The sequence below is a fragment of the Dendronephthya gigantea genome, unplaced genomic scaffold, assembly GCF_004324835.1.
Source record: "Dendronephthya gigantea isolate DGI-Jeju-01 unplaced genomic scaffold, DenGig_1.0 000129F, whole genome shotgun sequence".
Taxonomy (NCBI): domain Eukaryota; kingdom Metazoa; phylum Cnidaria; class Anthozoa; order Malacalcyonacea; family Nephtheidae; genus Dendronephthya; species Dendronephthya gigantea.
The window spans coordinates 382551-402200 of record NW_021163139.1 but is presented as its reverse complement, the minus strand read 5'-3'; the positions used below and the strand labels follow the sequence as shown (position 1 = coordinate 402200).

Genomic DNA, 19650 nt, shown 5'->3' with positions numbered 1-19650 from the left:
GAGTGTAAATCTCTCATAGCTCTTAGGGTATCTTTTTTAGCATTCCTGGCACAAACTTCTTGTGTCAAGAATTTTTCATTGGACTCTTGTGCTTTTTTGCTTTGTTAGAACTTCAACTTCCTCCTCAAGTACCATTAGGTCTGCTTTGTTTGCTGCAAGCTGAAAGTAAAAATTAGTTGAACTTGAATCAGATGAATAAAATTTTATATTAGGCACACATTGATAAGCCATTGGCCAAGCTTGTTAATCAATTACAATAGGTTAAAATGATTCCCATTTCTCTTTCTAATTATAAGAGATTTAATGTCTAACCATCCACAAGTAATACTAATAAGACTAACCATATCTAAAAGTATTTCAATCTTATATTGTAGTAGATTGTTTTCCTCTTTCAGCTGTAGATTTTGTTCTTTTAATTTACGTACTTCGGCACCACTACTGCGACCTCCACCAACACCTGTACTTTCTGCAAAGCAAAACAGATTGGTGATATTCAATGTGCTGTTCATGAAACTGTAGTGGCTTGTGCATGTTACTTTATTATCATCAAACTGCTTCAATTTTGGCAAAAAGGTTGTTTCTAGTTTTTGTTGACTAGACTTTTGTATCTATTGCATGGCGGATAAAGGGTATACCCTTAAGGTGATAACATTGGATCTTTTAGAATATCCTTTACTGGACCTAAATCAACACAAAACTTTACCGCGTTATATACCTGATGTCCATACTCCATCTTCAAAAACCAACTTATTGTCCCCTAGGTTTAGTTTAATTATTCCACTTTCTCTGTCCGTATCATCTAGATCTTTTGTCTTTATTGTCGAGGCTCCGGCCTCTATATTCCGTGGAGGAACCTTCCCTTTTCTTTTAAACAAAGGCATTTATTTCAAGTTGTAAACTTTCAAATTTTGCTCGAAAAATTTTGAACAAAAACACTAGTGCCCAAGCTCTTGCACGATAATCATGCGCGCTGTGTTCTGGAACAACCACTGATCCAAATAAATAAACTGGGGTTCGACTATGAGTTCTAAACTGCCGGCATCTTATTGATCCAGTGTTACTAATTGACCCAAACTAGTATTTGTACTGTTAAGTGAAACAAGAGCCAGGTGATACGTAAAATCGTAATACCCATTTATATTTTATTTACAAACATTCACAATTCTGCATCATTCACTATTACCTTAGTTCTAAATTTTATACAATATGAAGTCAGGCAGTTTACGACAAAATAACGTCATTTCGTTGTCGCTGAGGATAATTTAAATCAACACGCAAGAAACAGTGGCGAACTTTCAGTTTACCGGATGAGAAAAAAATGGCGATTCAACGCGTACAGCAGACGGTAGACCTCCGACTCTAGGCTCTGGGCAAACCCTCCGGTTTGCTGGTCTGAATGCTTCTCAAAGTTCCCCACCATTTGCGTCAATTATTTCGCGGTTCTTTGCATTTGTCGCGTCGAGGTCCTTGGTACGAAGTCGTCGTTCGCGAGCCCTTTGTCGCGCGAGCCGCCCATCCGACGCACGCCCGATGCGTTTCCGGTTGCAAGCGAGCCGCGCGTGTGCACGCCCGACATGCGGGACGGTTCTCCGCGCGCGTGTTCGCCAGCGTTCGTTTCGCCCATGCGATGAAGTCGCATGCTGACTCGGCGATCACGTTCGCCTCTTGACACTGGCCTTGAACCTCCTGGATGAACGAAAAAAAAGTGTGTTTGATTGGTGTGATTGATCAACACCTTGGGTCAGCTGAACTGATAATACACTGGATTGACCAACCACGCCTTTCAAGCCAGAGGCAATGTGAAATCCTGCAGACCCAGAACAGCGGGTAATACTGCATTACGGTCGTCCTTTCAACTCAAGACTTTGAAATTGCATTCAAAAATGATGCAAACTGAAGGCAATGGAGTCAGAAAAATTGAGAAAAACTCTTCCTGGCCTCGCGTGATATCTTCAACTCTTTTATTTAATTCTTAAATATGGGCTCCGGATGTTCACTACTTTTGGCTTAGGTAAAGTTGCTTATGTCAAGTGTATAATCAGATTACTGGGTAATACCGGCGGTCAAAGCTGTTTAATCTATTTTAAAGCTTTATCAGTTCCTTCCTAGGTTGTCCCATTGCGATCAAGCTGGACTAAGGCAGTTATGGTTTAGAAAAGGGGTTGTGTTTGCTGGATGAAATTGTGTCCAACTTACCAGCTGGTGAAGCCGCAATACCACTGGTGAGTCGTGCAGCGGTTGTTCCCATTGTAGCTCTGTTTGCAGAACTCCTACCATGGTGGTGTCTGTCTGCTGGCATTTCCCTGTCACGATCACGAGATCGCTCTGCAGATGGGTCGTCTCGACCATTCTAAAGAGATGAAACATTTGACCAGATGTACTTTGCTGAAAGGGTGTGTCTCACCCATGACTCTAGAGGTACCGGTATCCTTCTCAAAGTATATCTGCAAAAACTTACAATCTTTAGAAGGTTCCAATCGAAAATATAATCATAGGCGTATCCATGTCGGTGAAATAAATTACGGAATAACTGTCTAAGGTAGGCATAGTCTGGTTTATCATCGAATCTCAGAGAACGACAATAGTTCACATAGGTTGCAAACTCCGCTAGAAAAACAGATAAAAACATTTATTATAAAGGATAATCTTGGAATGACATAGTAGTCATGAGTATCTATCTTATCTTTGCAGTGAGGTAAACTGTTTTCTGGTCAACCTTTTTCACCAAATCAACTTGGAATAACCATTGTTAAAGCGATGACCAAATATTCTAGCATGTATAATAAAAGCCCTGTATTTGTTAATGATTTATATTACATTGTATTTGAACAGAAATGCTCGTACTTGGAAATCCTTTACATAGAACTTCAATAGGCGTGGACATTTTCTTTTCACTGATTCGCTCATATTTTTGTTTCTTAGTCGCTGCCTTCAAGCCTTGCCAAGGTAAGCTACCCAGGTTGAAATACATGAGAACATATCCTAGAGATTCTAGATCATCTCTACGACTTTGCTCTGCGAGAAAAATGAAGAGGTTTTAATTGCAAATTCCTGAATTTATGATGCTGAATAATACAGAGACTGTGACATGTTGTGCCACATATTGGTCAATGAGAATTTTATTCAGTGATTTCAGTTGTGGTCAACTAGAAATACTTCAAACAGCACAGACTCCTGTGCAAGCGAACTTATTCTGAATACAAGTTTAGATTTCAAGTTAACCACTACAGGAATCAAGGACAACTCATGAGACCCTTGGAAGGAAAGCATCAATACCTATTCCTAAATGTGTATTTATGCTGGCATATCTTGCTGTTCCTGTGAGGTTCTTGTTCTCCCGGTATGGTATGTGCTGATGTGTTCGGGCGTCCCGATATTTCTTCGCCAAACCGAAGTCAATTATATACACAAGGTTCCCCTTTTTGCTCAACCCCATTAGGAAGTTGTCTGGCTTGACGTCCCGATGGATGAAATTCTTACTGTGGACGTATTCTATTCGGCTAATCTGCAAGCAAAATTTCATGATAATTCTTTAGTGGTAAAGGGGGAAAAGGCAAAATTGTAATGGAAAATCGAATTGAGAAATTGCGTATGTAGAAGAAACTGCTTTGAAGCCATCTGGCTTTGCACCATAGTGGAGCTTTGCATATGAACTTAGAGGATAACTTTAGTAGTATCACTAACCAATTGATCAGCAAGTAGTAGTACAGTTTTCAGACTAAACTTCCTCTCACAAAAGTTAAAGAGATCTTCAAGACTTGGACCAAGTAATTCCATCACAAGGACATTGTAGTCGCCTTCCGTACCACACCATTTTATTGTTGGGATACCCACTACATGAAATGAAATGAGAGGTATGTGTTATGCAATATCTCAGGGTTCATTTTTTTTCAAGAACCTCATCTAAAGACTCCTTTCATGGAGATTTTAGGGAAATTTTCAACATCTTAAAAACCCAGACGGATCAAATGCGATTTTTTTCAGTTTATACACAAATCTTCCTCTTGTTATTTGCGTGATGTTTCCCTTTGTGTTCTTACGAATGATCAAGCACATCTAAAAGCCACCTAAGCTATTTACGAATTTACGAAAAAATGAGATTACTATCTAATTCTTTGCAATAAAACCTCTCAGTTATAAAAATAATTGTGCAATATTGGAAATCTCAACTGGCTTGTCACTGTCGGCACGATGTTTACATATTTGCAAAATATAAAAGCAAGCTATTGTGATTTTAAAATAACCTATCTGTCACAAGCTGTGTGTTTTAAATGCTCAACGGGAATTTCACGCTTATTGAACATGAAAATCAGATTTATTTTTAAGAACTACTCGGGGAAGATAATACCCTTAAATAAATAGACATTTGCCACGAAATAAGACAAGCGTGGCTTTGAAAATCGCGAAATGTAAACATAATTTTGGTTTTGTATTTTCAGTGCTCTGCACGAAAAAGAAATTAAATCCATGAACAAATGTTATTTAAAACAATTTAAAACGATGTCATGGGTTGGGAATTCAAACTGAGAAACGATTAAGTACGTTTACGACTTGAATAAGCGTGGAAGTCGGTTCAAGTCGAGCACAACAAGTTGTTTCTGACCATTATTCAATACAATATTTATATTTGGCAAAGTTGTCCTCAAATAATAAGATGTGAAAAGGCACGGTTGCAAATAAACGAAAGGACACTATTTAGGTGTATTTTAAAGGATTATCGTCTAACCTCCTCCTTGCATCATTTTGTAAAACTTCGCTTCGATGTGAAGCTGCGGATGTTTCGTTTTGACGCATTCAAGTTTGATGGCGACCTCTTCGGCTGTAGCGATGCTTGTCCCTGTCGAGAATCAAAAATATCCGGTTTCAAACTGTTCTAATACGCGTTTATCCTTTTTTCCCACTTGCTATACTTATATTCGATTTCTACTTTCGGTTGCAGATACTTTTGGAGCCGCGAAAACGGTATTTTTCAAACGATTCATATTGTTTATACCAGAAGAAGTTACTTGACAACGCTATGTTGCAAATGCTATAGAAAACATTGTTGAATACCACAGTTTCTTACCAAGATAAATGTCGCCGAATGAACCACTGCCGATCTTCCTTCCAAGCCGGTATTTATTGCCAACTCGTAGCTCCATCGCCGAAAAAGGAACACCAAAAATGACAACAACAAAAAAGACTTCAGTCTCAGTCGCGTATTTTAATGGCCGCTACTCGCCATGATTCGAGGCTATTTTCGGTTGAATATACCGCGACTTGGTAACTTTGCACGTGAAATACTGTATTAATTGCAGCCTTAGACAAAAGGATTTTCACATCAGACTAGAAACATTCCTTCGTCTGAGCAAAATCTGTCCCGATGGACATGGATTTTTTTATTCCCAACGAAAACTTTAGAAATTCATTTGTTTTGCTATTTACCGGATAACACTAAAATTGACACTTGCCGACGTTGTCCTTATTTGGAAATTTCCGGAAAGTCGACCCATCACGAGATTGCCATAGCCAATAGCCTGAGGAAATGAGTAGGCAAAAAGACGTTTATCGCTTTTATTGTGCTTAAGGAAGCTAAGATTTGCTTTGAAAAATGAACCTGAAAAGTGAAAAGCATTTCATTGTTTCTTTTATATGACGCGACAAAGTGGGAAAAACAGTGCACCTGTAATTAGAATTTTAACAATGTAAGATTGCACAGAGCTCGCAGTCTCGCACAGTGTTATAGGAAGCAATTTGACATAATCGCATGACAGAAAAAGATTCATAAAAAGATGTGTGTTTCTAGATTAGACCTGGGTCACTCTTGAAATTTCGCATAGTAAATTTTCAACCATAATAATTCAACCATACCAGATACTTTTTTCGCAGTTCACTGGTTGGATAATATATATAGCTCAGTGGTCTGTTCGATGAAATCCAATATGGCCGCTGAAGCGAAAAACGAAATCCAGGATTTAGTTTCAATTTAAGACAATATCTCAGGGGCGATTTAAAAGCTGGAAGATTTCTCTGTATATTAAATTGTTGCTACAAAATGGGAGGTTTGTTTAGTAAGAAAAAACCGGAGAAGGAGTCAAGAATTACCGAACAAGACAAGGCTATCTTGGTACAAAGCAAAAATTCTTTTATAAAATAAAGGATAGCCCCTTCCGCCCCTCTCTCTTCTTGTGAAATTATTGATTGTATGTTTCGTGGTTATTTAGGCTTTAAAGCAGCAAAGAGACAAGCTGAAACAGTACCAAAAAAAGGTATGTGATCAGTATGATGGTGTCTCTCTGAGTGATTAATTACTAATTAGCTTGACCAAGGGTGGAGTTGAACCGTTCACCTCTGGTCTACTAGTGGTCAAACTGATTATGTTTGGTTGGTAGCTCAGAGAAGCAGTCCACTCCATGTTGATTCCCTAAGATACACCTATTCTTCCCAGTCAGTGTGGAAAGTATGTATCACGCAACCAAAATACCGGGCACTCAATTTTGATGTCTTCTATAGATTTACTAGTATTTTTTGAAATCTCGGTCACGCAGTTTGCATACTTTCCAGTCTGCATCATAGGCTACACGAAATGCACATTCTGCGTCATGTTATATCATCTCTATCTTAGATACAGTTGAATCTTGAGAAAGAGCGACAAGTGGCTAAAGACCTGCTTAAGAATGGCAAAAAGGAGTTAGTTACAAAGGCAATTTTCATAGTATATGTTATAAAAAATGCACCTGTGGCAATGTCAATACAAGCACTAATTGTGGGTTGCTTTTTTTAATTAAGCAAAGCAATGTCGTTGTTGAAGAAAAAGCGTGTGCAAGAGCGACTACTGAGCGAAACAGATGGCCAACTTGATAACTTGGAACAAATGGTATTTTTGTGTGGATATGAAGAAGGGTGTTAGCACCCTTTCAGTGTTTATGATGTAAGATATTTATTTCACTCTTTCTCCCTCTTGTGTTAGGTTCAAGACATTGAATTTGCTCAGATTCAGTCCCAAGTAGTTGAAGGACTAAAAGTTGGTAATGAATGTCTGGACAAAATGCACAAGGTAATAGAAATAGAAAAATTCTTCAAATTTAATCACTTTAGTTCCCAAGAGCTCAGCCATGTGCAAGGCTTCTTCACTCTGACATATTGTTTGCTTAAAACATTGGGATTTGCATTTTAGCTCTTGTCCATTGAAGATGTTGAGAAGATAATGGAAGATACACAAGAAGGGATTGAGTATCAAAGGGTAGGAAAATATCAAAGAGTGGAGGGAATGATTTTCCTGCTGTATGAATTAACCGAGATTAAACTGCCCCATGTTTTTTCCTGTCATTGAGTAGCTTGAACGTTTTTTGTTTAAAAGGAAATCGATGAATTATTGGCAACAAATCTTAGTGAAGAGGACGAGGATGCTGTGTTGAGTGAGCTAGAGGAGATTACCAAGGTGAGGTTGCAGCTCATGTTCTAAGACATGTAAAATTTCCAGGAAACTAGCAGTAGCTTTGCGGTCCTGGTATGCAAATATTTAGCATCCTTTAACTGTAAAAACAATCAATAAAAAAATAAATTTTGCAACTCAATGTTAGTGCCGTAATAGCAGGACTAAGTGTTCAGACTGGCTACTCATAGGATAGGTGTCAAGCACAGGGTATAGATCTAAAAGTTTATGTATGTTATTTAGACGATGGAAATGCCTTCTGTACCAACACAAGAGCCAGTTGAAGGCATCACCTTACCAGATGTACCAACAGCTGAACCAGGTATATATTCATGACTTTCTAATCTATTATGTTCTACTAAAAAGTGCTAGTGTTTGACTTTGTGCTAATTTCCAGCAGAGAAAGTCAAGACCAAGGAGAAAGAACGAGAGATGGTTCCAGCCTGATGCAAGATATAAAATTTTAGGACATACAGTACAGCAATTGTAGGTAAATTGAATTTAGTGTATATGTATATAGTAAATTAGAATGATTAGAATTTGATCTTTCAGATCAAATTGAGCAAGGTGTTCATCTTTCAACATATGTTGGTAATTGAACATCCAGTATGGAATAAAATGAGACATCTCGGCCATCAATAACAGCATATTTTAGAGGAACTGGATGTGCTTGAGATGCCATAAAGTTCATTTCCCCTATCGTCGGAGGAGGTTCAGAAAACCTAGGTAAATGTAAGCAAATATACCTTAGACTTTGTCTCCTGGTTTGTTCAATAACACTGAGGCCAAAAAAAGACCATTGCTCAGAAGTAAACATCTGGAAAGAGTTTCTTAGAGGTAATTAATGTATGTATACCTACTTGCAAACACAAATACAATAATTTGGTAATCCAGGATTAGTTTTCCTGAAGTTTTTTTGTGGCTGGAATACATCATAGGTTATCTGAAATTTACATTCGGTCGTGTGTTGCGATGCTTCTTGCCTTGTCTGCCCCTGGATAACTTGAAGTTTGTTCAAGATATTTTCTAAATGGAAAATGATTTTATTTATACAAATTAGACTTCATTGATTAAACTTCTTTGGTGAAGACTACATAATTATTCACCTAATGATGTAGCATCACTAGGATGAACCAAAGGTCGGGATTCTTTATCCTCCCAGTAATGTGAAACAGGAGTATTCTTCTTTTCTACAATCTCATGTTCACTTTCAACCTCTTTTTCTTCCACTTTTTTTTCTAAATCTCCCAGTTCAAAATCTGGTTGAGCTTTCTTATCTTCCACAATTTTTTCATCTATTATCCTCCCAACACGTTCCTTTTTAACATCTTCAAATTCCTCCTTGGGATCTTCCCTTTTGTATATTACTTTTTCCTGTGATGTATTTTTAACATCCACATCTATCTCCATTGATTTATCCAACAACGTATCAGTCATTTTCCCCATCTCTTTATCCACTTTGTTTTCTGTGTGTTCCATGAGATTTCCTCTTTGTCAAAAACATGAATGGTACATTAGTCAAATGCATTGTGTTTTGGAAGTGATGATTCTCAGAATATATAATTGCTTCATTCGATGCCCAAGCAAATTACCTTTTATATCTGAGGACAATGTAACCGAGATTTCTAAGATAACTATAGACCTGTGATTTGCAAAGAAATGTTTGGTCATCAGAGAAGAATAAAGAAAAAGAAAGAGATTTGGTGAAACAGTCGAGGACTTACAACATATTCATGGAGTGGAAACTCATCAGATAACAGCAGATCATAAGCCTGGAAAAAGTAAGTTCATGTCTTAATTGATGTAGACCTTAAAGCTTAGTTGAAGCCATGTAGGTAGCAGCAATTAGCTGCCATTTTGATGTATCATTTTATGTAGCACTATGTATGTCAAGTTATTTATTTTTTACAAGTTATTTATTTTTTACCTGCTGAAGAGAAACTGGTAAATCATTATGAAACAACTCCAACATACCCTATACAATTAATCAAATAGAATGCTATTGTTTCACCTATTCATTGAAAACACGAATTTCACTCCATCTTATACCAACTGATTATTTTTCATTATTCCTGGAGTACTGGCTAAGATAATGGTTTGAACAAAGAGTGTTAAGTAAACACGATATTCAATGCATCATGCTTGAAATATTTTTACTCTTGTAGGACATACATGGTCAAGCATATACAATGCTTCATCAGGCTCCAAGACTAGGTGACCGTTGATGGACTTTCCAAAGACATTCCAGTGAACACCCTGTAAATAGAGAGTGTTTACCATGAAGAGTGGCTGCTTCTTAGTGGAAGCTTTGGTAAGTTTATTATCAATGGTAATTGGTGAAAATTAACCTTCGCTATTAAAACCTCCACAAGTCTTCTTTCACCATTCCATTTTCCAACGGATATATTTCCTCTATTAAATGAGAAATTCCGTTATGAAAAATCATTCATCTTTCGTTCTAGCCTGGCCCTATCCACGATATATTCTAGTAATTTCTCATCTCACTTTCTTAGAATCCTTTCCTCAGACAAAACATCCTCCATTTCGTGAAGTTGTTCCTCCAATCTCTCAGCCTGGCCGTCACTTCCGTCTACCACAGAGTCCTTGGGACCACTTCGACATGGCATTTGAGCTTCTGTTAGCTTTTTTCGTAACGTTTGCAGTTCCTCAGCACTTTGAGAAAAAGAAACGGCATTCAATATATTGATATAGTATAAAATACAATTTGTACTGCAAAAGATTTACTGAAAAAAGAAACAGGATATTCAATGCATAGGCTCAAAAAATACCGGCAAACCTTTTGTGAAAATCCATAAGGGTACTGTCGTAATATAAGAGCTATTTAGCAACGAATTCGTAGAGGAAAATTGATAAGAATTTGAAAATGGCGGTCTTTGAGAAATTTAAAGTCCAACCTGAGGGTACTTCATTTTAAGAAAATGAAATGTGTACTTGTTGAGGCGGGTGGCTGAGTTCGGGTTGGTTTGCATCGCACCAATTATCTTGAAACTTATTGATATAGAAATATCTAAACCTTTTGCAAGGAATGAAATCCCATACGATCAAATTTGTGCTTTCAAATTCTCTGAAAATAATTCAGGAAGTCTGAAGAAAATGGACAGCTTTATTTAAAAAATGTACCAGCATACCAGCACCCTTAATTTCGCGGGCTGGAATTGTTATTCTTGGAATTTCGACAACAGACAAAGAGTCACAAAATGGCCTTATTACTAAAATACAAGTATGAAGGCCCATATCATGCTTCTGATCTGGCTAAATGGTTTCATTCCTCACCGCATAAGGATCTGCAGTTAGACGATACCACCACGATATTTACTCCATCAGATCAAAACTATCTCCAGGTGCAGTACATTTAAATCAGATCACATAACTTTTTTAATACACACAAGAACCCGGTACTTGTACATGTGAGTCTTTCATAGCTTTGTCTGGCTTTCATAACTCAAAATATATCGCGTTGTTTTCAATTTTCAAGCGACATTTTGCAGAACTAATTTGCATAAATCAAGGGCTTTCATTAAAGTTGGATTGCATTTTGTTAAATATCTTATTAAACTGAAATTACATTGTATTAAACAGATGCTTGTTTTATAAGTCTTACAGTCTTGTTCTGTTGTTCTCATGTTTTGATATTTGTTAAATGTCCTGGCAATCTTTCGTGCGCACTTATCCAATTTTGAAAGCTTTAAAACACGTTATATAACATTTACTTTTGTAGTAAGACTATAAAAGTAATAAACTAATAAAATAAACGAAGCGCATGCTGTTAATACAAATAAATTCACACCCAGCTATAGTACTAAAAACCCATAGAGGCATAGATCTATAGTCCTGTCTATACAGTAAAGCACATTTAACAGATCAGCTTGGAAATTGTTTATCTTATTTTAGGCTCTGTATGTCTTGGCAATATTCATATCATCATTTGGGGTCCTCATCTTCCTTCTTATCTTAATGTACTACACCTGTTGTTTCTGTATTTGCCGTAAACGAAAGAGAACAAGTGACAAACAGTCTTCATGCTGTTCTAAAGGCTGTTTGCAACTGCTAGTCTTCATTTTGGCATTAATTTGTTGGTACATAATATGTTTATACATACATTGACTCTTAGTCTCCTTAGATATCAGTCTACTAATCATTCTGTATTGATTGTCACTGTACACTTTTATTTCTTTAGCGGTGCTCTTGTGGTTGGATTTTTTTTCAATGAGAATATCAGTGATGGTGTTGATCAGTTTCGAAACTCTTGTAGCAACATTCAGGATGATATAAATGCTGCCTTTAATAGTGTAAGAACCACAAAAAATGGCTTTCTTCATTCTATACTTGAGTGAATATTATAGGATGGAACAAAGGTAATAATGATGTTGAAACCTCCAACTTTGTTTCAGGGTCAAAACATTGAAAAACATTTATCCTCAGCCAATAGCACCATCCAGCACTATTTTCCAGAGCCACAGCATTATGAAGCCATTGAGTTTATTAATCAGTTAAAGAATGATCTCAGTCTTGTAAAGAGTGTTCTGCCTCAGAATGTTGTGAACAAGAGTTGCAATGCTGCAGATAAAGTCCATCATTATGATAACTACAGGTAAATTACCTTGACGATTGGATGATAATCTTCATACCACTGGGGAAAAATTACTATCTGGTGAATAGCACTATGCAGCCTTTCAAAAATAGCCCCCTGATGTTCAACTTGTATGAGAAACTAAAGTTATGAATTTCTAGATGGCTTGGTACAGTCATTTTATTGTCCTGGTGTATCCTGTTTTGCATATTCCTATTCTGGATTGCCTGTGAAGCTAATCGTTGCATTTTAGTTGTGTAAGCTAAGTAATGCAATTTATATAATTACAAATAATTAGTTATCTATATATCAGTTCTAGACTGTTCTTTCTAGAGATCCAGTAAGGATCATCTCTTATTGATTCAGTATTACCACAGGAGGAAACCTAAACTAAACTAACTTTATTTATACTGGATAGCTCCATCAGTTTTGAACTGCATGTTCTTCATAGAGGTCCAGTAAGGATCATCTCTTATTGATCCAGTGTTACTACAGGAGGAAACCTAAACTAAACTAACTTTATTTATACTGGATAGCTCCATCAGTTTTGAACTGTTCTTCATAGAGCTCCTTCCAGGTGTTATCTCTTGTTTATTATTCTTCTGTTGACATTCTTTAGGGTAGCTATTTCTTGCCTTCTCACAGTTTTATGTGCAATGGCAGTTGTTGGGGTAGACTTTGGTATAGCAACTGTAAGTTTGTTAATATCTAAACAAGTCATGTGCATTAATTTAAATGGGAATTTTTGCAATAACAATATTCCTAATCCTCCCATGCAATTTAAATAGAAATTTTTGTACATTATAGGGTATGGGGGACTTCTGTGTCCATCCAAACAAAGCTATACAAAAAGTTGATTCAGGAAAATCAAGTAAGAAGTTATTATATTCTCTCCTGGTATAGTGTTGACAATTTGTTTATTTATATATATTTACAATTTACATACATTCAGTACTTCCAGTATCATCCTTTTGATATTTCAACTTTTTCATAGTAAATAAAATTTTCATTAAGTTTTATTATTTTCTTGTTTTAAAACACTTTAGAATATGTAATTTCATACTACTTAAAATGTGATGAAAAATCAACGTATGGTCCCTTTGATCAAGTAAGATATTTGTATTGCCTTTACTATTGCCTTTATATATTCACACAGTCTAATCCCAAACAGATTTACTATATTTAAACAATTTAAATTATACCAACGCGGCGCGCCTGTATAATTATGATTATATGAGCACTCGAAGGGAGAAATGTATGGAATACAATTGGTATGACGGAGTCATTCCGTGTCGGAGCCATACCAATTGTATTCCATACATTTCGACCGGAGAGTGTGAAGTATAATTAACTTGCAAATTTTGCAAACAGATGTACCCTTCTTTAGTATTTTACTTTGTCTCACATCAGATGATAATGCATTCGGGCCTGCAGATTTAGCACAAGCTAGTTACACAAATTGAAAAGTTTATTTCATTTTCTTAATCCAGCTTTGTAATATCAAATGTGTTTTACCCTGCTATTTTTACTTCAGTACTTTGAAGACCTGAATGGTACATTGGAGCGACTAATTATCCTTATTGGGAAAACGCCTGTCGAAGAGGTAATTTCTACTTTTTGCAAACTTTTTGTCATTCTTACAAACTTTTTGTCAAAATATCCAGATTTAGAAATTTTTGTTCTTTTTTAGGAAATAAAAGATTTGATTCTTAATAATTTAAATAATACAAAGAATGACCTCCCCTTCTTTGAAGCTAAATTCGCCTGCAGGGGTATCCACAAGGTATGTTTTGTTTTGTTTGGCTGATCTGTTTCTTCTGAACTTTATCTTCTGCAATAGCAGCTAGCGTTTCCTTCAGTTGCTTCACAAAACATGATAATATCCACCAGCAAAGTATTAGGAACATCCAAATATGAGCCTTATAAAAGTTCTTGGCATGTGAGACCTCTTTTGAGTCGTTCCTATCATTGTAATTCAATTGTTGTTTTTTTGCACTGTTTCAGGAATATATGAAAGCAATGGATGGGTTGTGTGGCACTGCTCTGTAAGTACAGAACCATTATTTTGCGAGTAAATCCGAAGTGTTTTGAGTTTAAAAGCAAAGTTATTGAACTTTGGAGTTGGGATTCAAACAGTAGTACTGTACCGTACAGTAAGTCAGTATTTTCTTCTAAAAACTAAGCCTTAATGTTTTCACCAAAATGCTCAACGCGAGGTATAACATTAATACTTCTTTCTCATCCAAAAACGTCTGCAGACTCATCGTAAAAACTACTTGTTTAATCTTTTCCACAGCAACAGTCTTGGTGTTGTAATTCTGTCAGTTTTCATCATCGCAATTTTCTCCGGCCTTCTCTCTTGCTTCGTCTGTCCCTTGTGGAAACAGAGTCGACCAAGTCCAACAATGTACAAGTGAGTGCAGCAAAGTACTTCCTTGTGGATTCTGATGTGTTTTTTCTAATCTTTATTTTACCGTATTCTGAGAGCTTTCTCAAAGGCACAGTTTAGCTTTTTAAACGGATAGATTGAAACGAATTTTAAATGCAGTTTTTCACTGGAGACTATACTACTATGGTTCATCTTGCCTTCTTCTAGCGACATAAGAGGCTCGCAAGATGATGTTGGGAACGCTGTGTTGTGGTGGCCCCACGATGTCGATGCTGAGTGAGTATAAGAACGGAGGGGGGAAACAGGAGGAGAAAGGGGGGAAACAAGGGGAAGGTAGGGGGAAACAGGTGGAGGTAGGGGGAAACAGGGGGAGGGGGGCAGGAGGTGATCCCATTCATACGAGCGAAAGGGGGAAACAGGGGGGGAGACAGGAGGTTATCCCATTCATACGAGCGGAGGTGGGAAACAGGGGGGGGCGAAGACAGGAGGTGATCCCATTCATACGAGCGGAGGGGGATACAGGGGGAGGGGGAGACAGGAGGTGATTGGTTCACGGCCATGTGTTCATCATTGGATGTTTAAGATTAGTATCGATAATCTGAACGAGTCAAGATACAAGTAGAAATTACTTTCGGTTTCCTTCTGCATGAACGCCGTCGGCTGATTTATCCTAATTTAAATTTTTTTAAGGCATGACTTTGGTCATTCTTTTCGTGATAATTTTAGATCTGAGCAGTCATTTTATCAACGTCATGGTGAACGAACTCCATTGCTTGTTGAACGTCCACACACAAACGTAAGTAAGGCTCTGTTCACATGATCCCGCCCGCTTAGCCGAGATTCAACGAAGCGTGATGTCAGTTTGAGGCATTGAAATTAGTATATAACATGGTCTAGGCAGTGACGTAGTCATTCCAACAATAGCAAGTGCTTGTTTCGTTTATAAAGACTTATTTCAATGCCTCAAAGTCATCCCACGCTTTGGTGAATATAAACTGCAACTCATCATTCGCCAAATTTTCGGAAGATTGTCGGAAATTTTTTTCTATAAAATGCACGGATTTCTTCCTTCGTTGATGCCGCGGTTTCTATCATGTTGTGAGAAACCAATTCTCAATCAAATCGTTTCCAAAGTCTATTCATTCCTCTTCAGGCTTTGAATTATTTTATTTTCTGTAGTATGAATCTCGAGATCATCCGAACGAAAACATTGTTCAAGTTGATTACTATGGCGGTGAGACCAGGGTCGATGAATATGAACGGCAGTCCAACATAAACAATCGACACAGTTTTTAAATTGTGTTCAATTCTAATGTCTTGTGCAGGACGTAAAACCTTTTGATGAGCCTGAAACTCGAAAAAGAATGAAACTTGTATTTTGTACGTATATGTATAGCTATTTGGTGTTCCTGTGAGGTTCCTGTGAGGTTCCTGTGCAGTCCCTGAAGAGAGTGAGTTCTAAGGGAGGTTTAGAAGAACTGTCTAGGGTTCTCAGAACTATAATGATATCTGCATTGAAATGTAAAAGTAAAGCTCTTTTCTGCTGAAATATGTAAGCATTGTGATACAAACCTTGAAAGTTTTGGTTAAAACATGCAGAACAAAATGAGTCTGTGAAATTTCCACCTTATCGCGAAATTATCATCTGAAGCTGCAGTTAATCTGGTAATGATTTTGCAACAGAATCAAAATATCACGAACTTTTGTTTCAGTCTTTATTTAGGACTTAAGATGCTCATCTTCGAGTCATGTTTTGTTCTGTATTTTGTAAAAATAAAAAACCCAAATTTATATCATTTTTGACTCTAAATTTTTCAGTTTCTATCCATTTGTGTCAGATTCAATCAAGATACCTTCATTATACAATAAAAGCATTCTTATTAGCCGCATTTTAATAATCAATGCTGGAGAAAAGTGAATGCGTTTAATGTTTAATGCTCTTATGTCAACGAATCTTTGGTTATACTCGGACATTGAGACGACATTTTACATCCTGAGCTTTGAAAATTCAACAGAAAAGTCGTAAAGGTATGTCTGTTACGATTGTTAAATATTATATCTCCAGTTTACTTTCAAAACTTTGGTTCATGTTGTGGTTTTGGGCTGTTACAAATATCGAATTTATAATGTCATCGGATACATTCTGTATCAACGTTTTATATTGCATTTGAAAAAATGCTAATATGTTCTTCCTAGAGGGCCAGTAAGGATCATCTCTTATTGATCCAGTGTTACTACAGGAGGAAAGCTAAACTAAACTAACTTTATTTATACTGGATAGCTCTATCAGTTCTAAACTGTTCTTCTTAGAGGTCCAGTAAGGATCATCTCTTATTGATCCAGTGTTACTACAGGAGGAAACCTAAACTAAACTAACTTTATTTATACTGGATAGTTCTGTTCTTCCTAGAGGTCCAGTAAGAATTATCTTTTATTGATCAAATGTTACTGTTGCAGCTAATTTAATTTTATTTCTTTAAAAATTTACAGCGTCAAACGCCAGATGAGGTTGGACCTTTTGTCGTTTATCTTTCTCCAGGTCAGTCAATAACAGAACATTTTTTCACTACAGATAAGGCCGTGGTTTTTTTGACCGACATTTTATCCAGCAAAAACATGACCTTAAAGGCTTAAACTATCGTATTTCCTTGCCAGTCTTTCTTTTCTTACTGATTTCCCCTCAAAGCAAACCACAATAACTATATTGATACACAGAACGAGATTGAAAACAATTAGATTCGAGATCAATCCAATTTATTATTCATCGAAGCTGCTGCCGTATTTCACGACCCCCTCTGTGCAAGTTTTTTTAGTCTATTTTTTGATATTTTTTAGCTGATTTTCAGCAAATTCACCATCGCTCTAAATAACTCAACAACGAACAACGCAAATGTGAATAATCATATTTCAGTTTTCTGGACCGGATTCGAAGCAGAAGATTCAAAAGCACGCTTGTTTAAACTTGCGGGTCTGTTAGGAATCCTAGCCCTAACCACAAGTAGGTCCAACCGTTTACTGGAATACGGTACAGAGCACTACAATACCGTACAGAACACTACAATACCATACAGAACACCACAATACGGTACAGAACACTACAATACCGTATAGTACACTACAATACGGTACAGAACACTACAACACGGTACAGAGAACTACAATGCAGTACAGAACACCACAACGCCTTACAGAACACTGCATGCAACATGGTACAGAGCACTACAACCCATTACAGAGCACTACAATGCAGAACAGAACACAACAACCCGGTACATAGCACTGCGATACAGTACAGAGCACTACAATGCAGTACAGAATACCACAACGCAGTACGGAAAACTACAACCCAGTACATAGCACTACAACTTATTACATAGCGCTACAATGCAGTACAGAACACAACAACCCGGTACATAGCACTGCAATACAGTACAGAGCACTACAATGCAGTGCAGAACACTACAATACATGGTTACAATGGCTAGAATGGCATAGAATACAAAGTCTCCTTCATTATATAGGTTTAGTCTGTTGTTGTGTATGCAGCTTCAGAAAATCTCGCCGAAGACGTAAATGGGTTCTTGTTGAAAGAGTTGGGATAAACGATGAAGACTTCTTGCTTCCAGAACAGCACGATAATCGTGGAATGCAGATGACCGACTTAAGAAACGAACGTAAAAGACTAGCTTTGTAAAACTTCTAGTACCATTAGCGATGTTAATTTCATTCTTTTCGGGAAATTTTTGCCCACTGACTTTGCCGAAAAGAAAGATAAACATCCGCGCCATTATTGAAGTTTGAATTCGTTTATCCCGTTCCGACAGAAGCAATCAAAGCTAATTTAAACAGAAAAACTCATTTTGGTGCAAGTAAAAAAAACATTTCATTTCCCCCGACATTGTCTGCATTTCATGTTTTCACTTAAACTTGGTAATCGGCGTTGAAATTTAAACCATAATTGCAAACAGACGGAAGAACCTTTTATCATTTTTCGATTTCCGTTTCTTTTCAAAGTTTAGTTTGGAAAAGGAAGCCTAATTTTTCAGTAAACAAGTAAATACCTTTGCATGGTGAAGCAATTCGAGTCAAACCGAAATCCGTTCTTGCAAAACAGCAAGTAAATATTCAGAAACAGCTCCGATGGAATGCCAATAAAATTTAAAAAGTCTGCACGTAGGCGAGTCCATGCAAAGGCGTGTGCATGCATCTTACAGAGCGTCTGAGATTGTGTACCCACTTATCACGTAAGAATTCCGCCTCGCAGGCAAAAAAATGGCTGATTCATTTAAGTGATAAACGATAAATCATCTCGACGTAACCTTCCCTGACGAGAATTTGAAGGCTTGCAATTTACGAGCGAAAAAATGTCTGTGTCATCTGAGAATTACCACAATGCAGTTATATAATGCTTTAATTATAATGAATTATCTACATGCCATCAACCCTCTAATCTTTTGAAATATTATACGTATGAGTAAAGTTCAAATTCCAGTTGAAGTGTTGTGGGAAAATCGCGCACAAATACCTACAAAATACGGTATCTTTTCAACTCTGAAAAGTCCTGAAGCCTATAAACGTTTACGGGCATTTGGCTCGGTATAACCTCAAAAGCTAAATGTGGTATACTACCTACACTGGACCACCACGTTTGAGATATTTTTCTCAGGTAGTTCAGACACAAACCACGACAGCTTATTGTAGAATACTACCTACACTGAACCACCACGTTTAAGATATCTTTCTCAGGTAGTTTCAGACACAAACCACGACAGCTTACTGTTGAATACTACCTACACTGGACCACCACGTTTGAGATATCTTTTTCAGGTAGTTCAGACACAAACCACGACAGCTTACTGTAGAATACTACCTACACTGGATCACAACGTTTGAGACATCTTTCTCAGGTAGTTCAGATATTTGAGATATCTCATAGAAAATTAGTGAAGCAAAACCATGTTTAGTTTTAATATCCACGTCCTTTCAGAGTTTCAGTTGAATACGTTTAATACATTTACTAATTCTAACATAATTGGAACTATATTCTAAAATAAATATACTGTAGATTACTGAACAACCAGTTTGTTGAAAACAGTTTGTTAAAATTGAGTCAGTGATTGAGATTACTAATGTTACGACGAATCACGAATGTTCTCTTGCATACTCGCTTCAGTTCTATCATGCATCAATGAATATCAGCATCTGATCATTTAGACTAATCCTCCAGCTGAAATTTACAAGTACTTTATTCGTAGT

The 19650-nt window shown here is 37.0% G+C and overlaps 5 protein-coding genes across 6 annotated transcripts; 2 read left to right on the top strand and 3 right to left on the bottom strand.

Annotated features, from left to right (window-relative positions):
• Positions 1-51: 51 nt before the first annotated feature.
• LOC114535979 (protein chibby homolog 1-like) lies at positions 52-1041 on the bottom strand. The gene is made up of 3 exons (XM_028557322.1): positions 716-1041; positions 342-466; positions 52-159 (listed from the first exon to the last, which is right to left on the bottom strand). Exons 1-3 carry the CDS (start codon positions 879-881, stop codon positions 76-78), a joined length of 375 nt encoding a protein of 124 aa, XP_028413123.1. The 5' UTR covers positions 882-1041; the 3' UTR covers positions 52-75.
• A 71-nt stretch (positions 1042-1112) lies between these two features.
• LOC114535978 (casein kinase I-like) lies at positions 1113-5440 on the bottom strand. Its single transcript, XM_028557321.1, has 8 exons — positions 5066-5440; positions 4727-4837; positions 3685-3833; positions 3277-3505; positions 2845-3015; positions 2459-2607; positions 2197-2350; positions 1113-1686 (listed from the first exon to the last, which is right to left on the bottom strand). Exons 1-8 carry the CDS (start codon positions 5139-5141, stop codon positions 1430-1432), a joined length of 1296 nt encoding a protein of 431 aa, XP_028413122.1. The 5' UTR covers positions 5142-5440; the 3' UTR covers positions 1113-1429.
• Positions 5441-5891: 451 nt separating this feature from the next.
• LOC114536030 (charged multivesicular body protein 6-like) lies at positions 5892-8310 on the top strand. Of its 2 annotated transcripts, none has more exons than XM_028557385.1 (9): positions 5892-6106; positions 6204-6248; positions 6605-6669; positions 6769-6856; positions 6950-7036; positions 7157-7222; positions 7340-7420; positions 7658-7736; positions 7815-8310. In XM_028557385.1, the coding sequence occupies exons 1-9, from the start codon at positions 6035-6037 to the stop codon at positions 7859-7861; spliced, it is 630 nt and encodes a 209-aa protein (XP_028413186.1). In that variant the 5' UTR covers positions 5892-6034; the 3' UTR covers positions 7862-8310. The 2 variants fall into 2 exon arrangements, with proteins under 2 accessions (XP_028413186.1, XP_028413185.1); XM_028557384.1 differs by having other exon boundaries at positions 7812-8310.
• On the bottom strand, positions 7965-10340 carry LOC114536003 (tRNA-splicing endonuclease subunit Sen54-like). Its single transcript, XM_028557346.1, has 10 exons — positions 10212-10340; positions 9920-10087; positions 9763-9826; positions 9587-9670; positions 9342-9389; positions 9139-9186; positions 9007-9056; positions 8521-8903; positions 8275-8440; positions 7965-8136 (listed from the first exon to the last, which is right to left on the bottom strand). Exons 1-10 carry the CDS (start codon positions 10226-10228, stop codon positions 7986-7988), a joined length of 1179 nt encoding a protein of 392 aa, XP_028413147.1. The 5' UTR covers positions 10229-10340; the 3' UTR covers positions 7965-7985.
• Positions 10341-10379: 39 nt separating this feature from the next.
• Positions 10380-18905, top strand: LOC114536029 (protein tweety homolog 2-like). Its single transcript, XM_028557383.1, has 18 exons — positions 10380-10776; positions 11327-11511; positions 11613-11724; positions 11827-12026; positions 12167-12262; positions 12625-12697; positions 12813-12876; positions 13052-13113; positions 13540-13608; positions 13696-13788; positions 14010-14050; positions 14302-14418; positions 14602-14670; positions 15121-15190; positions 15574-16422; positions 16885-16933; positions 17230-17392; positions 17916-18905. Exons 1-15 carry the CDS (start codon positions 10633-10635, stop codon positions 15688-15690), a joined length of 1512 nt encoding a protein of 503 aa, XP_028413184.1. The 5' UTR covers positions 10380-10632; the 3' UTR covers positions 15691-16422; positions 16885-16933; positions 17230-17392; positions 17916-18905.
• Positions 18906-19650: the final 745 nt, after the last annotated feature.

Excerpts from the sequence above, each read along its gene's own strand:
- LOC114535979 (XM_028557322.1), bottom strand. The coding sequence starts at position 881 with ATGCCTTTGTTTAAAAGAAAAGGGAAGGTTCCTCCACGGAATATAGAG. Across the intron at positions 467-715 it reads AGATGGAGTATGGACATCAG|AAAGTACAGGTGTTGGTGGA; the intron begins GTATATAACGCG and ends TTTGCTTTGCAG. Across the intron at positions 160-341 it reads TTGAAATACTTTTAGATATG|CTTGCAGCAAACAAAGCAGA; the intron begins GTTAGTCTTATT and ends TTTTACTTTCAG.
- LOC114535978 (XM_028557321.1), bottom strand. The coding sequence starts at position 5,141 with ATGGAGCTACGAGTTGGCAATAAATACCGGCTTGGAAGGAAGATCGGC. Across the intron at positions 4,838-5,065 it reads ATTCGGCGACATTTATCTTG|GGACAAGCATCGCTACAGCC; the intron begins GTAAGAAACTGT and ends GATTCTCGACAG. Across the intron at positions 1,687-2,196 it reads TATTGCGGCTTCACCAGCTG|GAGGTTCAAGGCCAGTGTCA; the intron begins GTAAGTTGGACA and ends TCGTTCATCCAG.
- LOC114536030 (XM_028557384.1), top strand. The coding sequence starts at position 6,035 with ATGGGAGGTTTGTTTAGTAAGAAAAAACCGGAGAAGGAGTCAAGAATT. Across the intron at positions 6,670-6,768 it reads CTTAAGAATGGCAAAAAGGA|CAAAGCAATGTCGTTGTTGA; the intron begins GTTAGTTACAAA and ends TTTTTAATTAAG. Across the intron at positions 6,857-6,949 it reads TTGATAACTTGGAACAAATG|GTTCAAGACATTGAATTTGC; the intron begins GTATTTTTGTGT and ends CTCTTGTGTTAG.
- LOC114536003 (XM_028557346.1), bottom strand. Across the intron at positions 8,904-9,006 it reads ATTGTCCTCAGATATAAAAG|AGGAAATCTCATGGAACACA; the intron begins GTAATTTGCTTG and ends TTTTTGACAAAG. Across the intron at positions 8,441-8,520 it reads TAGTGATGCTACATCATTAG|AAAATATCTTGAACAAACTT; the intron begins GTGAATAATTAT and ends TTTTCCATTTAG.
- LOC114536029 (XM_028557383.1), top strand. The coding sequence starts at position 10,633 with ATGGCCTTATTACTAAAATACAAGTATGAAGGCCCATATCATGCTTCT. Across the intron at positions 11,512-11,612 it reads ATTTTGGCATTAATTTGTTG|CGGTGCTCTTGTGGTTGGAT; the intron begins GTACATAATATG and ends TTATTTCTTTAG. Across the intron at positions 12,877-13,051 it reads AGTTGATTCAGGAAAATCAA|AATATGTAATTTCATACTAC; the intron begins GTAAGAAGTTAT and ends AAAACACTTTAG.